Source organism: Amblyraja radiata, chromosome 5 (genome assembly GCF_010909765.2).
Source record: "Amblyraja radiata isolate CabotCenter1 chromosome 5, sAmbRad1.1.pri, whole genome shotgun sequence".
Taxonomy (NCBI): Eukaryota; Metazoa; Chordata; class Chondrichthyes; order Rajiformes; family Rajidae; genus Amblyraja; species Amblyraja radiata.
In genome coordinates, this window is record NC_045960.1 from 92,901,377 (window position 1) to 92,917,166 (window position 15,790).

The 15,790-nt window shown below is 44.1% G+C and overlaps 1 protein-coding gene across 3 annotated transcripts in view; it reads right to left on the reverse strand.

Moving 5' to 3' along the window:
• tbce (tubulin folding cofactor E) overlaps nt 1-15,332 on the reverse strand; it is a 48,550-nt gene extending 33,218 nt beyond the window's left edge. For 2 of the 3 annotated variants that reach the window (XM_033021762.1, XM_033021760.1), the window contains exons 1-2: nt 15,210-15,326; nt 968-1,312 (exon numbers count right to left, since the gene is read on the reverse strand). In XM_033021762.1, coding sequence (XP_032877653.1) covers nt 968-1,073 — 106 coding nt within the window. In that variant the 5' untranslated portion in view covers nt 1,074-1,312; nt 15,210-15,326. Of the gene's footprint in view, nt 1-967; nt 1,313-15,209 lie in introns of all 3 variants that reach the window. The other variant, XM_033021761.1, reaches the window with a different exon arrangement.
• Nucleotides 15,333-15,790: the final 458 nt, after the last annotated feature.

Sequence of the window (15,790 nt, forward strand, 5' to 3'; positions counted from 1 at the left end):
GTAAAGGGCACAGCAGCTAATTTATCCATAGCAAGGTCCCACGAGTAGCAAGAATAATCTGTTGGCTGAAACTTTTGGCCAACACTTCAAGAACCTTCCTGCTTTCCCTCTCATGCCAATGTATCGTTTACATCCCATGAGGCAGATGGAACCATAATTTAATGTCTTGCCCAAAGGTAGCTACCTGCGACAATACAAAATTCCCTCAGAACTGCAGTTACTCTAGAGGTTATCTGTTCAAGTTTCTAATCCAAGACTGCAACCCAAAATCTGATCGGAGGCAAGGGTCTACGAAAGGAATATCACATCTAACTAATCTGCTGGTGTTCTTTGAGAATGTATATGAGTAGAACGGATAAGGGAGAAAATCAGTACAAGCGGTGAACCTTGTGTTAGAGAAATTTAACATTAGAAAAATTATTGTGTCAATGGGCAAAAGGTGGATCTGGCCTAGAGAATTTCAGACGTAATAATAAACATTTTTCAAAGATTTTGAAAATGTATTTTTTAGTGTCCAATTTTTAGTGTTATTTTTGTTACTGTGTGCTTAAAGTGCTGAAGGCCATAAGTAACCTTATTTAATAGAGTATCATTGTACTTGTTAATAGACGCTAAGCTTTAAATTTAAATTGCCACTTGTCGTGAAAGGGTCAGACTGCGTTCTCGAGAGACAATGGGTGTGTGATTACTGCGGGAAGGTTACATCGAAACAATTATTTTGGTCCCTAGACTGTTATTATTGCAAGGCGTCTTTTTTACTGTTGCCTATTTCCAAAGTAACTTTTAAGTAGTCTTCTAGTTCCTGATCTAAATCATATTTTAACCAAATCAGCCTGCATAATACTAGTAGAGCTCCCTAATTCATCAATATCATTATATGCGATTCATGGTATGGAAACACATATTATAGCAAAACTACCTGAATGTAACCTTATTTAACCATCACGACAAGGATCAAGAAATATACCTGGTGCTGATGTGACCTTTCCCACAAAGCGCACGGTGCCATATTCATCCCGACAGGCGATCCGTCGCCCCACAGCATCGCTGGGCACACTGTCACTCTGCATCATCTTCGCCTTGCCTCAGATGTCACAGCTCGTCCAAATCTATAGAGTTGTGCAAAGCAAAAATCTGACCTTTTGTACACACATCCCATGGATTGTGCTGAGAGAATTACCAGGTCACACTCTGGCACATCCTGCTTCCTGCCAAAGTCTGCAGCTCCCTTCTGTTACACAAGCAAGGCACATGCAGGGACAAGACACGTGCAGCTTCTTCAAACACTATCCAAGTAGTCCAGTCCAGTATTCTGAATAGTGAAGATAAATAAATCCCAATAATGTGGAGCCAGTTACATTTGAATATGCCTTTACCCTTAAAGTCTGCACTTGAGAGAATTCACCTGTTCCTAACAGATTTCTTGTGTTCCTCAGAGTAGGACTTAGAGGAACAGAGGATTTATTATGAGGGCACAAGAGTCGTGGAGGCATACAGCAAACACAGGCCCTTCAGCCCAACTCGTCTATGCCCTATGCCATTCAAGACGCCCATCTCTGATTTGATTGTGTTTGAGCGATATCCCTCTAGACATTTCCTATTCACATAGTTTAGTTTATAGATACAGCGTGGAAACAGACCCTCCGTCCCACCGAGTCTGCACCGACCAGCGATCCACGCACAGTAACACTATCCTACACATGATAGGGACTATTTACAATTTTACCAAGCCAATTAACCTACAAACCTGTACATCTTTGGAGCGTGGGAGGAAACCAGAGATCCCGGAGAAAACCCAAGCGGTCACGGGGAGAACGTACAAACTCAATACAGCAACCGTAGTCAGGATTGGCGATGCTGTCTCGAAGGGTCGAATAGCCTACTCCTGCACCTATTTTCTAAACCTGGTCTCTGGCGCTGCAAGGCAGCAGCTCTACCACTGTGCCACCTTGCTGTAGTTGCCCCACATACTTGTCCAAATGTCCCTTAAATGTTACTTACAGTATTGTACCTGCCCCAACTACTTACTCTGGCACTACTGAAATGATTTATTAGGAAATCGGGACAATATTTTTTTTAGTGGCAGGGGAGGCATTTAAGTTTTTTTTTAGTTTGCATAAGCCCCAGAGACACCTGGCATATATCCAGATCTCTGCTCACGAGTACTGTTACAGACATCTCAGTCACTGAAATTTAATTATGTTCAATTATTATCTTGTAAACGCTTAGTTACTGCTAATTAGAATCTGTGCCTCACAGGTGGAAGCAATTACAATAATTACTTCGATAGAAAAATAAGTCAGGTAATTAGTTGGATTCAAACCTTTCTAATTTCATAAGTTGACTAATTTAGGATAAAAGGGTGACCTGAGTAATGTATCAGGTAGGCGCCTGTTGAAAACCTGTACCTTCCCTTGTGCACATGACAATAAACTCCACCTGACTCACTCAGACCCTCAAAAAACAAAGCAGAGATGCAATTGAATAAATCTTTTAAAACATATCCTCTTGCATTTCTTCACATCACATTGTAAAGTAGCCAACCAAAAATTTCCCGAATTTAATGGTACCCTCATCACCTGTAAAAGGAGCCCAATGTGAACTGGAAGAGTTGTGATCTGCAGAGCTACTGATCACGCACTGGGATTATGCTGGGTAGCTCTTTGATCGGCCAGGGCCGAATGGCCTTCTGTGTTGTAAATTTTCTACGATTCAAAATTAATTATCACCAAGCACAGACTTCAGAGAGTCTGAGGCCTTTGAGCAAATTAAAATTAAATAAAAATAAATAAAAAATAAAGATTGAAAGCTGAGAAGAGACTGAGGGCAGGTGCTCAATTTATCAGACATTCAGAATGAATAAATGAGGAATGACTAGTTAGTGCACAGAAAGGAATGGAGGGTTATGGTCTGAGTGCAGGTAGATGGGACTAGGGGAGAATAAGTGTTCGGCACGGACTAGAAGGACCGAGATGGCCTGTTTCCGTGCTGTAATTGTTATATGGTTATATGACACTGGTCAAGTATTACTGAAAGAAACAGAACAGTATTACTGAAAGATACAGTTTCAATCTGAAATTCTTTATCTAGCCATCGCAGATTTGCCAGTAACTCGCATGAGGGAAGTGAATGGACAGTCAAAGAGGACAAAACATGTGGAGATAGTTGAGGGGAAGCTGATCCTTTCAAGCAAACTCTTACAAAAAACTTCCACAAACACAATGGCAAAAAAATGCCTCCTCCACTGATGTTTCTATTATAGTTAAGATAATTATATCATATAATCCTGGACCAAATAATTAGAAACACATTTTAAATGTTATTTTGGATGTTAGAATTTAGAGGATCCACCCCCACAATCAAGATGTGGATTATGGAGATGTCGGAAACCTTACATTTGGAAAAAATTAGATATGTCTTAATTGACAAACCAGAATTATTTATTAGAATATGGTCTCCATTTATAGACTATTTGAAGGGGTAGATTGGACCGGCGCGGAGGCCGGACTGAAGCCTGAACCCAGGACTAGATGAATAGTTATGTTCTCTGACCTACGGACCTATCTCCCAAGTTGTATTATTGATAGTTTATCCTATTTTTCTAATTTCTTTCTTTATTTTTCCTATCTATAAATATAAATAAATAATTAGAGGCAATGTTAATAGGTAACCGATAAAGGAGGATCCCAGATACTTTGGTAACTGGGTCCCTGGAAACCTGGATATTTAACATGTAACCATTAAACAAAGTCTGTACTGGTTTGGATTATGATATGCAGTTACCTCTAATAAAAATGTTTTTTAAAAAATTTAAAAAAATTTAGAGGATCCAATTTTGTTCTATCTTCTAATAGCCAAAATATTTTGTAACATATTTTTCGTTATCAGAAACAGTCAGCAATTTGTTGGGAAAAAATATATATATTACATCATCCAGTAGCCACTCTATATGATAAAGGGCCTGTCCCACTTACGCAATTTTTTCTCGGCAACTTGCCGGCACCCGTCATAGACGCAGTAGGTCGGCGAAAATTTTCAACATGTTGAAAATCCAGAAAAAGGTAGGACTCCATGGGCGACTACTCACGACCATATAGGCGTCACCCTGCGACATGTCGCCTGTATGGTCGTGGTGACGCCTGTTTGGTCGTGGATAGTCGCCCAAAGAGTCGTACCTTTTTCTGGTCGCCGCTGGATTTTTAACGGCGACCTACTGCGATTATGACGGGTGCCGGCAAGTCGCCAAAAAAAATTGCGTAAGTGGGACAGGCCCTTTACAGGTGTGCAATTACATAAGTAACGTACTTTATAAATATGGGTTATAGCAAAAGTAAATCTAAAACAACCACTTGACAGAAAAAATAACAAGAATACAAACCAATGATAGCTGTGAATCAAAACTTAAAACAAATCACAGATCAAGGTTGATCAAGCAACATTTTAAAGGAAAAACAGTACACAGTAGTTTAGGGAGGAATTACTGTTAATTCTGGCCAAATTGGAGATGCCAGGACCCTAAAATTGAGTAAAGGCTTCTGGGCTGCTAGGCCATTTGGTCAATTTAAAAGTACTTTCTGTAGAAATGGGACAAGCTGCAGAATGGTGCCAGTTTCTCTAGAGCCTAGATCAGAGCTGCAGGAAGAGAATGGGAACATCTGCAGACCCTGACAATTAAGTGCAAAATGTATAGAATGGATTGGATGAATGCAAACCAGACATACACATTGTAAATAATGTTGCAAAGCTACTTTGCTGGATGTTGATTGGATTAAGTATTGAGCCTTGTCTGGTTTTCTTGCATATCAGGGCACATGTTGCAATGTTCGTTTCCTCTGAGAAACTGTTGAATACAATGTATTCCCCAGTGTATTATTGGGTTAGGGAAATGTCTGTCATGTGTAGGGTTTATCGATATCTGTAATTGGATTGTAAAGAGACCACCCCCATGTGGGTTGGCCCCTCGAGGTCTGGGGACCTATAAAAATCCAGTACCACGAGGTCCTGTGTCGATCTTCTGGGAGAGCGCTTAGGACTGCGTTACCTTCTGGAGTGTCTCTGTTTGAGCGAGGCCAAGGGGGCTTGATCAGGCAGGTACGAGGATCGGACCCGTGGTGGTTAGGTACAGTAGTAGGAACTGTAATTGTGTTTTGTCAAAATAAAGTTTAGATGTGCACGTGCTTGACTCAGTGATTTTTGACTGAAACTAGACTGGGCGGAAGCTTAGAGCGAGCAATTTACATTACCAGAGCTTCGGACCATTGATGCCAATGGTGTAATGATTGAATGGCACTGTAAGAGAAAGGCCAGAAATGGATAACCGTAAACAAAGTGGAGAGTCGCAAAGCAGGAGGAAGTAAACAGAAGGAAAGCAGTGGACTGAAACCCTGGAGGATTTCAAAACTAGGCCAAGGATTACTTAACTAGGAGCCAAAGCATGTCAGCAAGTACAGAGATGATGGATGAATGAAACATGGAAAGAGTTGGGATGTGATCAAGTTTATCAATGATAGGACGGCCAGGCAACAGTGCACTCACTGGAATAGTCAAGTCTAGAGGTAACAAAGATAAGGACAAGTGTTTCAGCAGCGTAGCAGCTGAGGAAGGTGGGAGCTGCAGAGGAAGTGATGTTGCAGAGGCAGCAGTGTTAGCACAGACATTGCTATGCAGTTCACCTCAGGGGTCAAGTACAATTCCAAGGTTACAAATAGTTTGGTTCCCTTCTGCTCGGTTAGCAGAGACAGGGATGGAATCAGTAGTTGGGCATCAGGGTCGTGCACCTCTGACATATAAAGCTCCCTCAACCTCCCACCCCCTTCATAACTCCCCAAAGACAATGTCCAAGGTGAAGCCCACTGTCAAACTGGTGGAGCCCTGGCTCAGAGCAGCACCCTCTGGAGGGCCTAGACCTGACTATGTGTGATGGACTTAGAACAGGTTGGCCATCATAATAATCATACATCTCTGGTTAGGGTCAGGTAGTCCTTGGGGGTTGAGTAAGGTTGGGTATTCATTTTATACCCAAGTTGAACTTGGAGATCAGGAAAAGGTGGACACAGTTTGGAAGAGCCCAACATATTTAAGAGAAGGGATGTGGGAAATAGGATAGCAACCTGCAAGGATTTCAGGTGAAGGGTGAAGTTGGCCAAAATGAAGGAACTTTGGTCAATACCCAAAGAAAACATCTTTTTGTAAAGCATGGGGGTGCAGGGTGGGAGGTGGTGGAAGGAACAAAGCCATCGCCCATCATCCTGGTTCACATCAATGCCATCAAATAAAGATACAAAAGTCTGCATATGCTGGAATCCTGAGCAAAACACAAAGTGCTGGAGGAACTTAGCAGGTCAGGCAGCATCTGGAGAAAGGCACCAAAATGTCTCCTGTGAAAAAGGGTTCTGACCCAAAACATCACCTATTCATGTTCTCCAGAGATGCTGCCTGAGCCGATGAGTTACTCCAGCACTTTGTGTCATTTTTTCCAAACCAGCATCTGCAGTTCCTTGTATCTCCAAAATGTCGCCAAAATATATATTAGCTATGTACTGAAGAACTTCCAATCTTAAGAGTGTAATAAAGTTAAGGAGCACTCATGCAACAAGTGGCCTAACACCTTCACGATAATGCACAACAAAATTTAGTAGACTTTAGATATACAGCGGGGAAAATGGCCCTTCGGACCATCGAGTCTGCGCATACCAGCGATCACCCATACACTAGCACGGTCTGACACACTAGGGACAATTTACGATTTACAGAAGCAAATTAATCTATAAACCTGTATGACTTTAATCATAGATTGGGTCAACCAAATTGGTAACAGTGCTGAGGAGGTAGATTTCCTGGAATGTATACAGGATGGATTTTTAAACCAATATGTAAAGGAACCGACTAGAGGGCAGGCCATCCTAGACTGGGTATTGTGTAATGAGGAAGGATTAGTTAGTGATCTTGTTGTGCAAGGCCCCTTGAATAAAGGAGATTTTGAAGGTATGAGTTGGGAATTGGCTAGGATAGACAGTCAAATTATACTTAAAGGGTTGACGGTGGAGATGCAATGGCAAAGATTTAAAGACTGCATGGATGAACTCCAGAAATTGTTCATCCCTGTCTGGCGAAAAAATAAAACTGGGAAGGCGGCTCAACCTGGGAAATCAAGGATAGTGTTAAAGCCAAGGAAGAAGCGGCAAACTAGAGGACTGGGAGAAATTTAGAACTCAACAGAGGAGGACAAAGGGGTTAATTAAGACTGGGAAAACGAGCATGAATGAAAGCTTGCAGGATATATAAAAACTGACTGTAAAAGTTTCTAAAGGTATGTAAAAAGGAACAGATTAGTGAGGACAAATGTAGGTCCCTTACAGTCAGACACAGGTGAATTTATAATGAGAAACACGGAAATGGCAGAACAGTCAACGAGTACTTTGGTTCTGTCTTCACTAAGGAAGACACAAACAATCTCCCAGAAATACGAGGGAACCGAGGATCTAGTGGGAGGGAGGAACTGAAAGTAGGAATTTACGGGTCCTTTTCAGAATGGCAGGCAGTGATTAGTGGGGTGCCGCAAGGCTCCTTGCTGGGACCCCAGTTGTTTACAATATATATTAACGATTTAGATGAGGGAATTAAATGTCATCTCTAAGTTTGCGGATGACACTGCTGGGTGGCAGTGTGAGCTGCGAGGAGGATGCTATGAGGCTGCAGGGTGACTTGGATAGGCTGGGTGAGTGGGCAGAAGCATGGCAGATTCAGTATAATGTAGATAAATGTGAGGTTATCCACTTTGGTGGCAAGAACAGCAAGGCAGATTATTATCTGAATGGTGTCAGATTTAGAGAAGGGGAGGTGCAACGAGATCTGGGTGTGCTTGCACATCAGTCACTGAAAGTAAGCATGCAGGTACAGCAGGCAGTGAAGAAAGCCTTCATTGCGAAATAATTTTGGGGAGCAATGAGGTCCTACTGCAGTTGTACAGGGCCCTGGTGAACTACACCTGGAGTATTGTGTGCAATTTTGGTTTCCTAATTTGAGGAAGGACATTATTGCTATTCAGGGAGTGCAGCGTAGGTTCACCAGGTTAATTCCCGGGATTGCGGGGCTGACATGTGATGAAAGAAAGGGTCAACTGGGCCTGTATTCGCTGGAATTTAGAAGGTTGAGAGAGGATCTTATAGAAACATCAAATTCTAGAGGATTGGACAGGGTAGATGCAAGAAAAATGTTTCAGATGTTGGGGTCCAGAACTAGGGGTCACAGTTTAAGAATAAGGGTAGGCCATTTAGGACTGAGATGAAATACGTTTTCACCCAGAGCGTTGCGAGTCTGTGGAATTCTCTGCTACAGAAGGCAGTGGAGACCAATTCACTGGATGTTTTCAAGAGAGTTAGATTTAGCTCTTAGGACTAAACGAATCAAGGGATATGGGGGAAAAAGCAGGAACGGGATACTGATTTTGGATGATCAGCCAAGGGGCACAAAAACTGTTATAATGGGTGACTTCAATCTACATATAGATTGGGCGGATCAAATTGGTAGGGGGTGCTGAGGAAGAGGATTCCTTGGAATGTATGTGGGATAGTTTTCTAAACCAACATGTAGAGGAACCAACGAGAGAGCAGGCTATTCTAGACTGGGTATTGAGTAATGAGGAAGGGTTAGTTGGCAGTCTTGTTGGGCGTTGCCCCTTGGGCAAGAGTGACCATAATATGGTTGAGTTCTTCATTGGGATGGAGAGTGACATTGTTAATTCATTAGGATGGAGAGTGACATTGTTAATTCAGAAACAATGGTTCTGAACTTAAAGAAAGGTAACTTTGAGGGTATGAGACGTGAATTGGCCAAGATTGACGGGCAATTAATTCTTAAAGGGTTGACGGTGGATATGCAATGGAAGGCATTTAAAGACTGCATGGATGAACTACAACAATTGTTCATCCCAGTTTGGCAAAAGAATAAATCAGGGAAGGTAGTGCATCCGTGGATAACAAGGGAAATCAGGGATAGTATCAAAGCAAAAGATGAAGCGTACAAATTAGCCAGAAAAAGCAGCCTACCAGAGGACTGGGAGAAATTCAGAGACCAGTAGAGGAGGACAAAAGGCTTAATTAGGAAAGGAAAAATAGATTATGGAAGAAAACTGGCAGGGAACATAAAAACTGACTGTAAAAGTCTTTATAGATATGTGAAGAGAAAGAGATTAGTTAAAACAAATGTAGGTCCCTTGCAGTCAGAAACAGGTGAATTGATCATGGGGAACAAGGACATGGCGGACCAATTGAATAACTACTTTGGTTCCGTCTTCACTAAGGAAGACATAAATAATCTGCCGGAAATAGCAGGGGACCGCGGGTCAAAGGAGATGGAGGAACTGAGTGAAATCCAGGTTAGCCGGGAAGTGGTGTTAGGTGAATTGAATGGATTAAAGGCCGATAAATCCCCAGGGCCAGATAGGCTGCATCCCAGAGTTCTTAAGGAAGTAGCTCCAGAAATAGTGGATGCATTAGTGATAATTTTTCAAAACTCTTTAGATTCTGGAGTAGTTCCTGAGGATTGGAGGGTAGCTAATTTAACCCCACTTTTTAAAAAGGGAGGGAGAGAGAAAACGGGGAATTACAGACCAGTTAGTCTAACATCGGTAGAGGGGAAACTGCTGGAGTCAGTTATTAAAGATGGGATAGCAGCACATTTGGAAAGTGGTGAATTCATTTGACAAAGTCAGCATGGATTTATGAAAGGTAAATCATGTCTGACGAATCTTATAGAATTTTTCGAGGATGTAACTAGTAGAGTGGATAAGTGAGAACCAGTGGATGTGTTATATCTGGACTTTCAGAAGGCTTTCGACAAGGTCCCACATAAGAGATTAGGATGCAAACTTAAAGCACACGGTATTGGGGATTCAGTATCGATGTGGATAGAGAACTGGCTGGCAGACAGGAAGCAAAGAGTAGAAGTTAACGGGTCCTTTTCAGAATGGCAGGCAGTGACTAGTGGGGTACCGCAAGGCTCAGTGCTGGGACCCCAGCTATTTACAATATATATTAATGATTTGGACGAGGGAATTGAATGCAACATCTCCAAGTTTGCGGATGACACGAAGCTGGGGGGCAGTGTTAGCTGTGAGGAGGATGCTAGGAGGCTGCAAGGTGATTTGGATAGGCTGGGTGAGTGGGCAAATGCACGGCAGATGTAGTATAATGTGGATAAATGTGAGGTGATCCACTTTGGTGGCAAAAACAGGAAAGCAGACTATTGTCTAAATGGTGGCCGATTAGGAAAAGGGGAGATGCAACGAGACCTGGGTGTCATGGTACACCAGTCATTGAAAGTAGGCATGCAGGTGCATCAGGCAGTGAAGAAAGCGAATGGTATGTTAGCATTCATAGCAAAAGAATTTGAGTATAGGAGCAGGGAGGTTCTACTGCAGTTGTACAGGGTGTTGGTGAGATCACACCTCGAGTATTGCGTACAGTTTTGGTCTCCAAATCTGAGGAAGGACATTATTGCCATAGAGGGAGTGCAGAGAAGGTTCACCAGACTGATTCCTGGGATGTCAGGACTTTCATATGAAGAAAGGCTGGATAGACTCGGCTTGTACTCGCTAGAATTTAGGAGATTGAGGTGGGATCTTAGAAACAGAGAAACATAGAAAATAGGTGCAGGAGTAGGCCATTCGGCCCTTCGAGCCTGCACCGCCATTCGATATGATCCTGGCTGATCATCCAACTCAGTATCCCATCCCTGCCTTCTCTCCATACCCCCTGATCCCTTTAGCCACAAGGGCCACATCTAACTCCCTCTTAAATATAGCCAATGAACTGGCCTCAACTACCTTCTGTGGCAGAGAATTCCACAGATTCACCACTGTGTAAAAAATTATTTTCTCATCTCGGTCCTAAAAGATTTCCCTCTTATCCTTAAACTGTGACCCCATGTTCTGGACTTCCCCAACATCGGGAATAATCTTCCTGCATCTAGCCTGTCCAACCACTTAAGAATTTTGTAAGTTTCTATAAGATCCCACCTCAATCTTCTGAATTCTAGCGTGTACAAGCCGAGTCTATCCAGTCTTTCTTCATATGAAAGTCCTGCCATCCCAGGAATCAGTCTGGTGAACCTTCTCTGGCAAGAATGTCTTTCCTCAGATTAGGAGACCAAAGTTTCTTATAGAAACTTACAAAATTCTTAAGGGGTTGGACAGGCTAGATGCAGGAAGATTGTCCCCAATGTTGGGGAAGTCCAGGACAAGGGGTCACAGCTTAAGGATAGAGGGGAAATCCTTTAGGACCAAGATGAGAAAAACATTTTTCACACAGAGAGTGGTGAATCTCTGGAACTCTCTGCCACAGAGGGTAGTTGAGGCCAGTTCATTGGCTATATTTAAGAGGGAGTTAGATGTGGCCCTTGTGGCTGGGGGGTCAGGGGGTATGGAGAGAAGGCAGGTACGGGATACTGAGTTGGATGATCAGCCATGATCATATTGAATGGCGGTGCAGGCTCGAAGGGCCGAATGGCCTACTCCTGCACCTATTTTCTATGTTTCTATGTCTCGGAGAAACCCATGCGGAGTCAGGCAGAACGTACAAACTCTGTTCAGACTACACCCATAGTCAGGATCGAGCCCAGGTCTCTGGCGTTATAAGGCAGCTACTCTAATGCAGCACCACCATGCCACTCCTTACAAATAAAGTTTGCATACCCACTTGCTGACTGTTATAATAAATGGAATCTTCATTTCTTTGAAGCAATTAAACTTGTAAATACTACAATTAGTTTGCTGCAAAGTAATCTAACTGGTCAGATAGGTGAAAGTGAAATAACATAGAACTAGCGTAAACAGTCTGAAGAAGGGTCTTGACCCGAAATGTCACCCATTCCTTCTCTCCAGATATGCTGCCTGTCCTGCTGAGTTACTCCAGCATTTTATGTCTACCTCAGCGTAAACTGTTGATTTGCATGGACTCGGTGGGCCGTTTCCGTGCTGTATATTTCAATCAATCAAAGAAAAGCCAGACAAGAAGAGATGAGAAACTTGCAAAGACTAACAATGTAAAAAGTAGAAACAAGGAACTGTAGTGAGTTTGGGTCAGAGGAATTTGATTGTTTTTAGCATTGTGCATTTGCAAGTGATTCTGAACTCTTTAATTATTTTGTCTCACACCTTTTTCTGTCTTTTCGTCTTTGTCTAATCATCTGCCCATCAAATAATCCACCAGACCTGTGTCAGCCTATCACCTGCCAGGCCTTATCCTGCCCCTCCACTCTTCCAACTTTCATCCCCATCACCCATCATGTTAGTAGAGGGAAAAGGATTGTATCCCTATTGGAAGAAACAAGAGGGCCTTTAGACCATCCTGGTGGAGGATGGTGGTGTAAAGGGATTTGACATCCATGGTGAAGATGAGGCAATGGTGGGACTTAGAGAATGAAAGTTATTGAAGAGTTGAAGGGCATATGAGGTGTCTTGGACGCAAGTGGGAATGGACTGGACAAAGGGGGGGGGGGGGGGGTAATCGGGATGGAATCGAAGTATGTGGAGATGAGTTCAGTGGAACAGCAGCAGGCAGGATGCTGGGGCAGTCATTTGTGGATATTGGGGAGGAGATAGAAGCAGGCAGTGTGGGGCTGGGGAACGATAAGGTTGGAGGATGTGGAGGAGAAATCACCAGAGATGGTGAAATCAGTAGCAGTTTGGGAGATGATATGGGGTGTTTGATATGGGGTGTTTGTCTATGGGGTCCTGGTCAAGGGGTAGGTACGAGGATGTGTCAAAGAGCTGGCACCTGGTCACAGCATGTTTGAGGTCACTAATATATATTTGCTTGGTTTTTAACATAATGTACACTGCGGAGTTAAAGATTGTACAGCCACGCATCCAACAAATTAAGTTTAGGATGATTTAAGGCCAGACAGAGATCAAGATGCAAGTTCCACAGGATAAATGCTGCATGAGTGAGAAAACAAGAACAGGAGCAGATTTCAACATCTGTCTGTTATGTAATTTAATTAGATCACACCTGATCTGCATTTTATCTGCCAGGGTAACCACTAAAAGCCCTAGTCTCAATTGCAACTGGGCAACTAACTGCCGGCACCCAGTTCCCATGGTGGAATAAAAATCATGTGGGACAAGAATAATCTACAATTGAGAGTGCAGTGTTTGATCTGGGATAGTCAGCACAATTTACTGACGAGAGATCCTGCCTTACTAGTTTAACTAAACTTTTAGAAGAAATAAAATAATATATTGATGAGACAGTGTAGTGTTATGGTTGACATAACATTTCAGCGGGCCCATGCGGTAGACTAGTCCAAATAATTAGAGCTCATGTGATCCAATGCAAATTGACAATTGGATCTAAATTGAGCTAGAACAAAGGGAGCAGAGGATGGTGCTGAAGAGATGCTTTTGTGATTGGAAACCAGTGATGTACCAGGGCAATCATTGCTGGGATTCTTACTGTTTGTCATTTGCATTGATGAATTGGATATGAATGCAGTAGGTACAATTAGCAATTAACAAAAAAAATAACATGGCTAGTGGAGAGGACAGTCTTTGGTACTGATTTTTTCTGACCAGATTATAAAATGGGGAAAACAAATGCAAACCGAATTTAATCTATGTACTTGTAAACTGACGTATTTTGGGAAAGTGCTCCATGAATGGTGGATCTCCAGTGGGATTGATGAATAAAGCAATGTTGGTGTTTCACCCATAAATCCTTGAAGGTGAAGAGTCCTCCATTAGCCAGGGCATGGATATAGAGAGCCAAAGGGGCCTGTCTCTGCCCTACAGGCTCTGGAGAGAGTTGGAGCTACCCATCGCTAACTAGCCTTGTTCCAGTATTAACATTTGTGTTGAGACTCCTCGCCAGAGGAAACGGGTTGTCTCCCTAGCAACACACACTAAACACTTTCATCAGATCACAACTGAAACGATGTGACTTGGAGACTGCAAGGTGACTTGGATAGGCTGGGTGAGTGGGCAAATGTTTGGCAGATGCAGTATAATGTGGATAAATGTGAGGTTATCCATTTGGGTGGCAAAAACAGGAAAGCAGACTATTATCTAAATGGTGGCCGACTAGGAAAAGGGGAGATGCAGCGAGACCTGGGTGTCATGGTACACCAGTCATTGAAAGTAGGCATGCAGGTGCAGCAGGCAGCGAAGAAAGCGAATGGTATGTTAGCTTTCATAGCAAAAGGATTTGAGTATAGGAGCAGGGAGGTTCTACTGCAGTTGTACAGGGTCTTGGTGAGACCACACCTGGAGTATTGTGTACAGTTTTGGTCTCCAAATCTGATGAAGGACATTATTGCCCTAGAGGGAGTGCAGAGAAGGTTCACCAGGCTGATTGCTGGGATGTCAGGACTGTCTTATGAAGAAAGACTGGATAGACTTGGTTTATACTCTCTAGAATTTAGGAGATTGAGAGGGGATCTTATAGAAACTTATACAATTCTTAAGGGGTTGGACAGGCTAGATGCAGGAAGATTGCTCCAGATGTTGGGGAAGTCCAGGACAAGGGGTCACAGCTTAAGGATAAGGGGGAAATCCTTTAAAACCAAGATGAGAAGAACTTTTTTCACACAGAGAGTGGTGAATCTCTGGAACTCTCTGCCACAGAGGGTAGTTGAGGCCAGTTCATTGGCTATATTTAAGAGGGAGTTAGATGTGGCCCGTGTGGCTAAGGGGATCAGAGGGTATGGAGAGAAGGCAGGTACAGGATACTGAGTTGGATGATCAGCCATGATCATATTGAATGGCGGTGCAGGCTCGAAGGGCCGAATGGCCTACTCCTGCACCTACTTTCTATGTTCTATGTTTCTATGTTTTATTGGGTGAAGAAAAGCCGACTCATGTCGCCCTCGCTGTGCAGCCCATCCAGAAATCAGTCATAAACCCACCTCACCTACTCGCCTCTCCTCGCCTGGTCCTCACCCCGGGACAGGGGTTATCCCGGCTCCATCATCCCTTCCCTCTACCCCCCACATCCCCTCCTCCACCTCCACCTCCACCTCCCTCCCGGGGTCTCTGCCGCCGCCGCCGCCGCCGCATCTCCCTCCAGCCGCATCGGCCTCCAGCCCTGCTCCGCTCAGCCCCGCCAGCCGGGGGCCGCGACCTCCACCCCCCGCTCCCCGCTCCCCGCTCCCCGAGCCCCTAGTGCCGCTGCGATGCCCAGGCTGGTCCCACAGAGACTCACTAGCTCACTCACCCGCCATCGCCTCCTGCCTCCCTCGGTCTCCAGGCAACGCGGCGGAACTGCAGCCCAGGCGCCGCCGTTTCCCGCACGGACGGGTTTGGTGTGGAGACAGGAGACCGGCGGCTGCTGCTGCTGGGCGCTGGCGGCCCCTGGCGGCGGGAGGGAGAGGGACGCGGGAAACGGCAGTGAACACGCGCGAGGGACACAGGTGAGGGAGCGGCTGCTGCTGCCCGCGGTCACAGGTGAGCGGCGCGGGCTCCAGGTGCTGTCATCAGGTGACAGGGAAGGGAGGGCTCCAGGTGCTGTCATCAGGTGACAGGTGAGCGGCGCGGGCTCCAGGTGCTGTCATCAGGTGACAGGTGAGGGAGGGAGGGCTCCAGGTGAGGGTGCCGCCTCCCACTGTCCCTGGTCTGTCTTTTTTTTAATTATACAAATACTTTTATTCAAAAAATAAAAATAAACATACAAATTAGCACAATCAAAGACTGCCTGTGTTGACAGTTTTACAAACAAACGATCATCAAATTAATATAACGCCAACTTTTCAACAAAACACTCGACCTCCCGCGGCGACCCCGAAATCTCCCAGACGG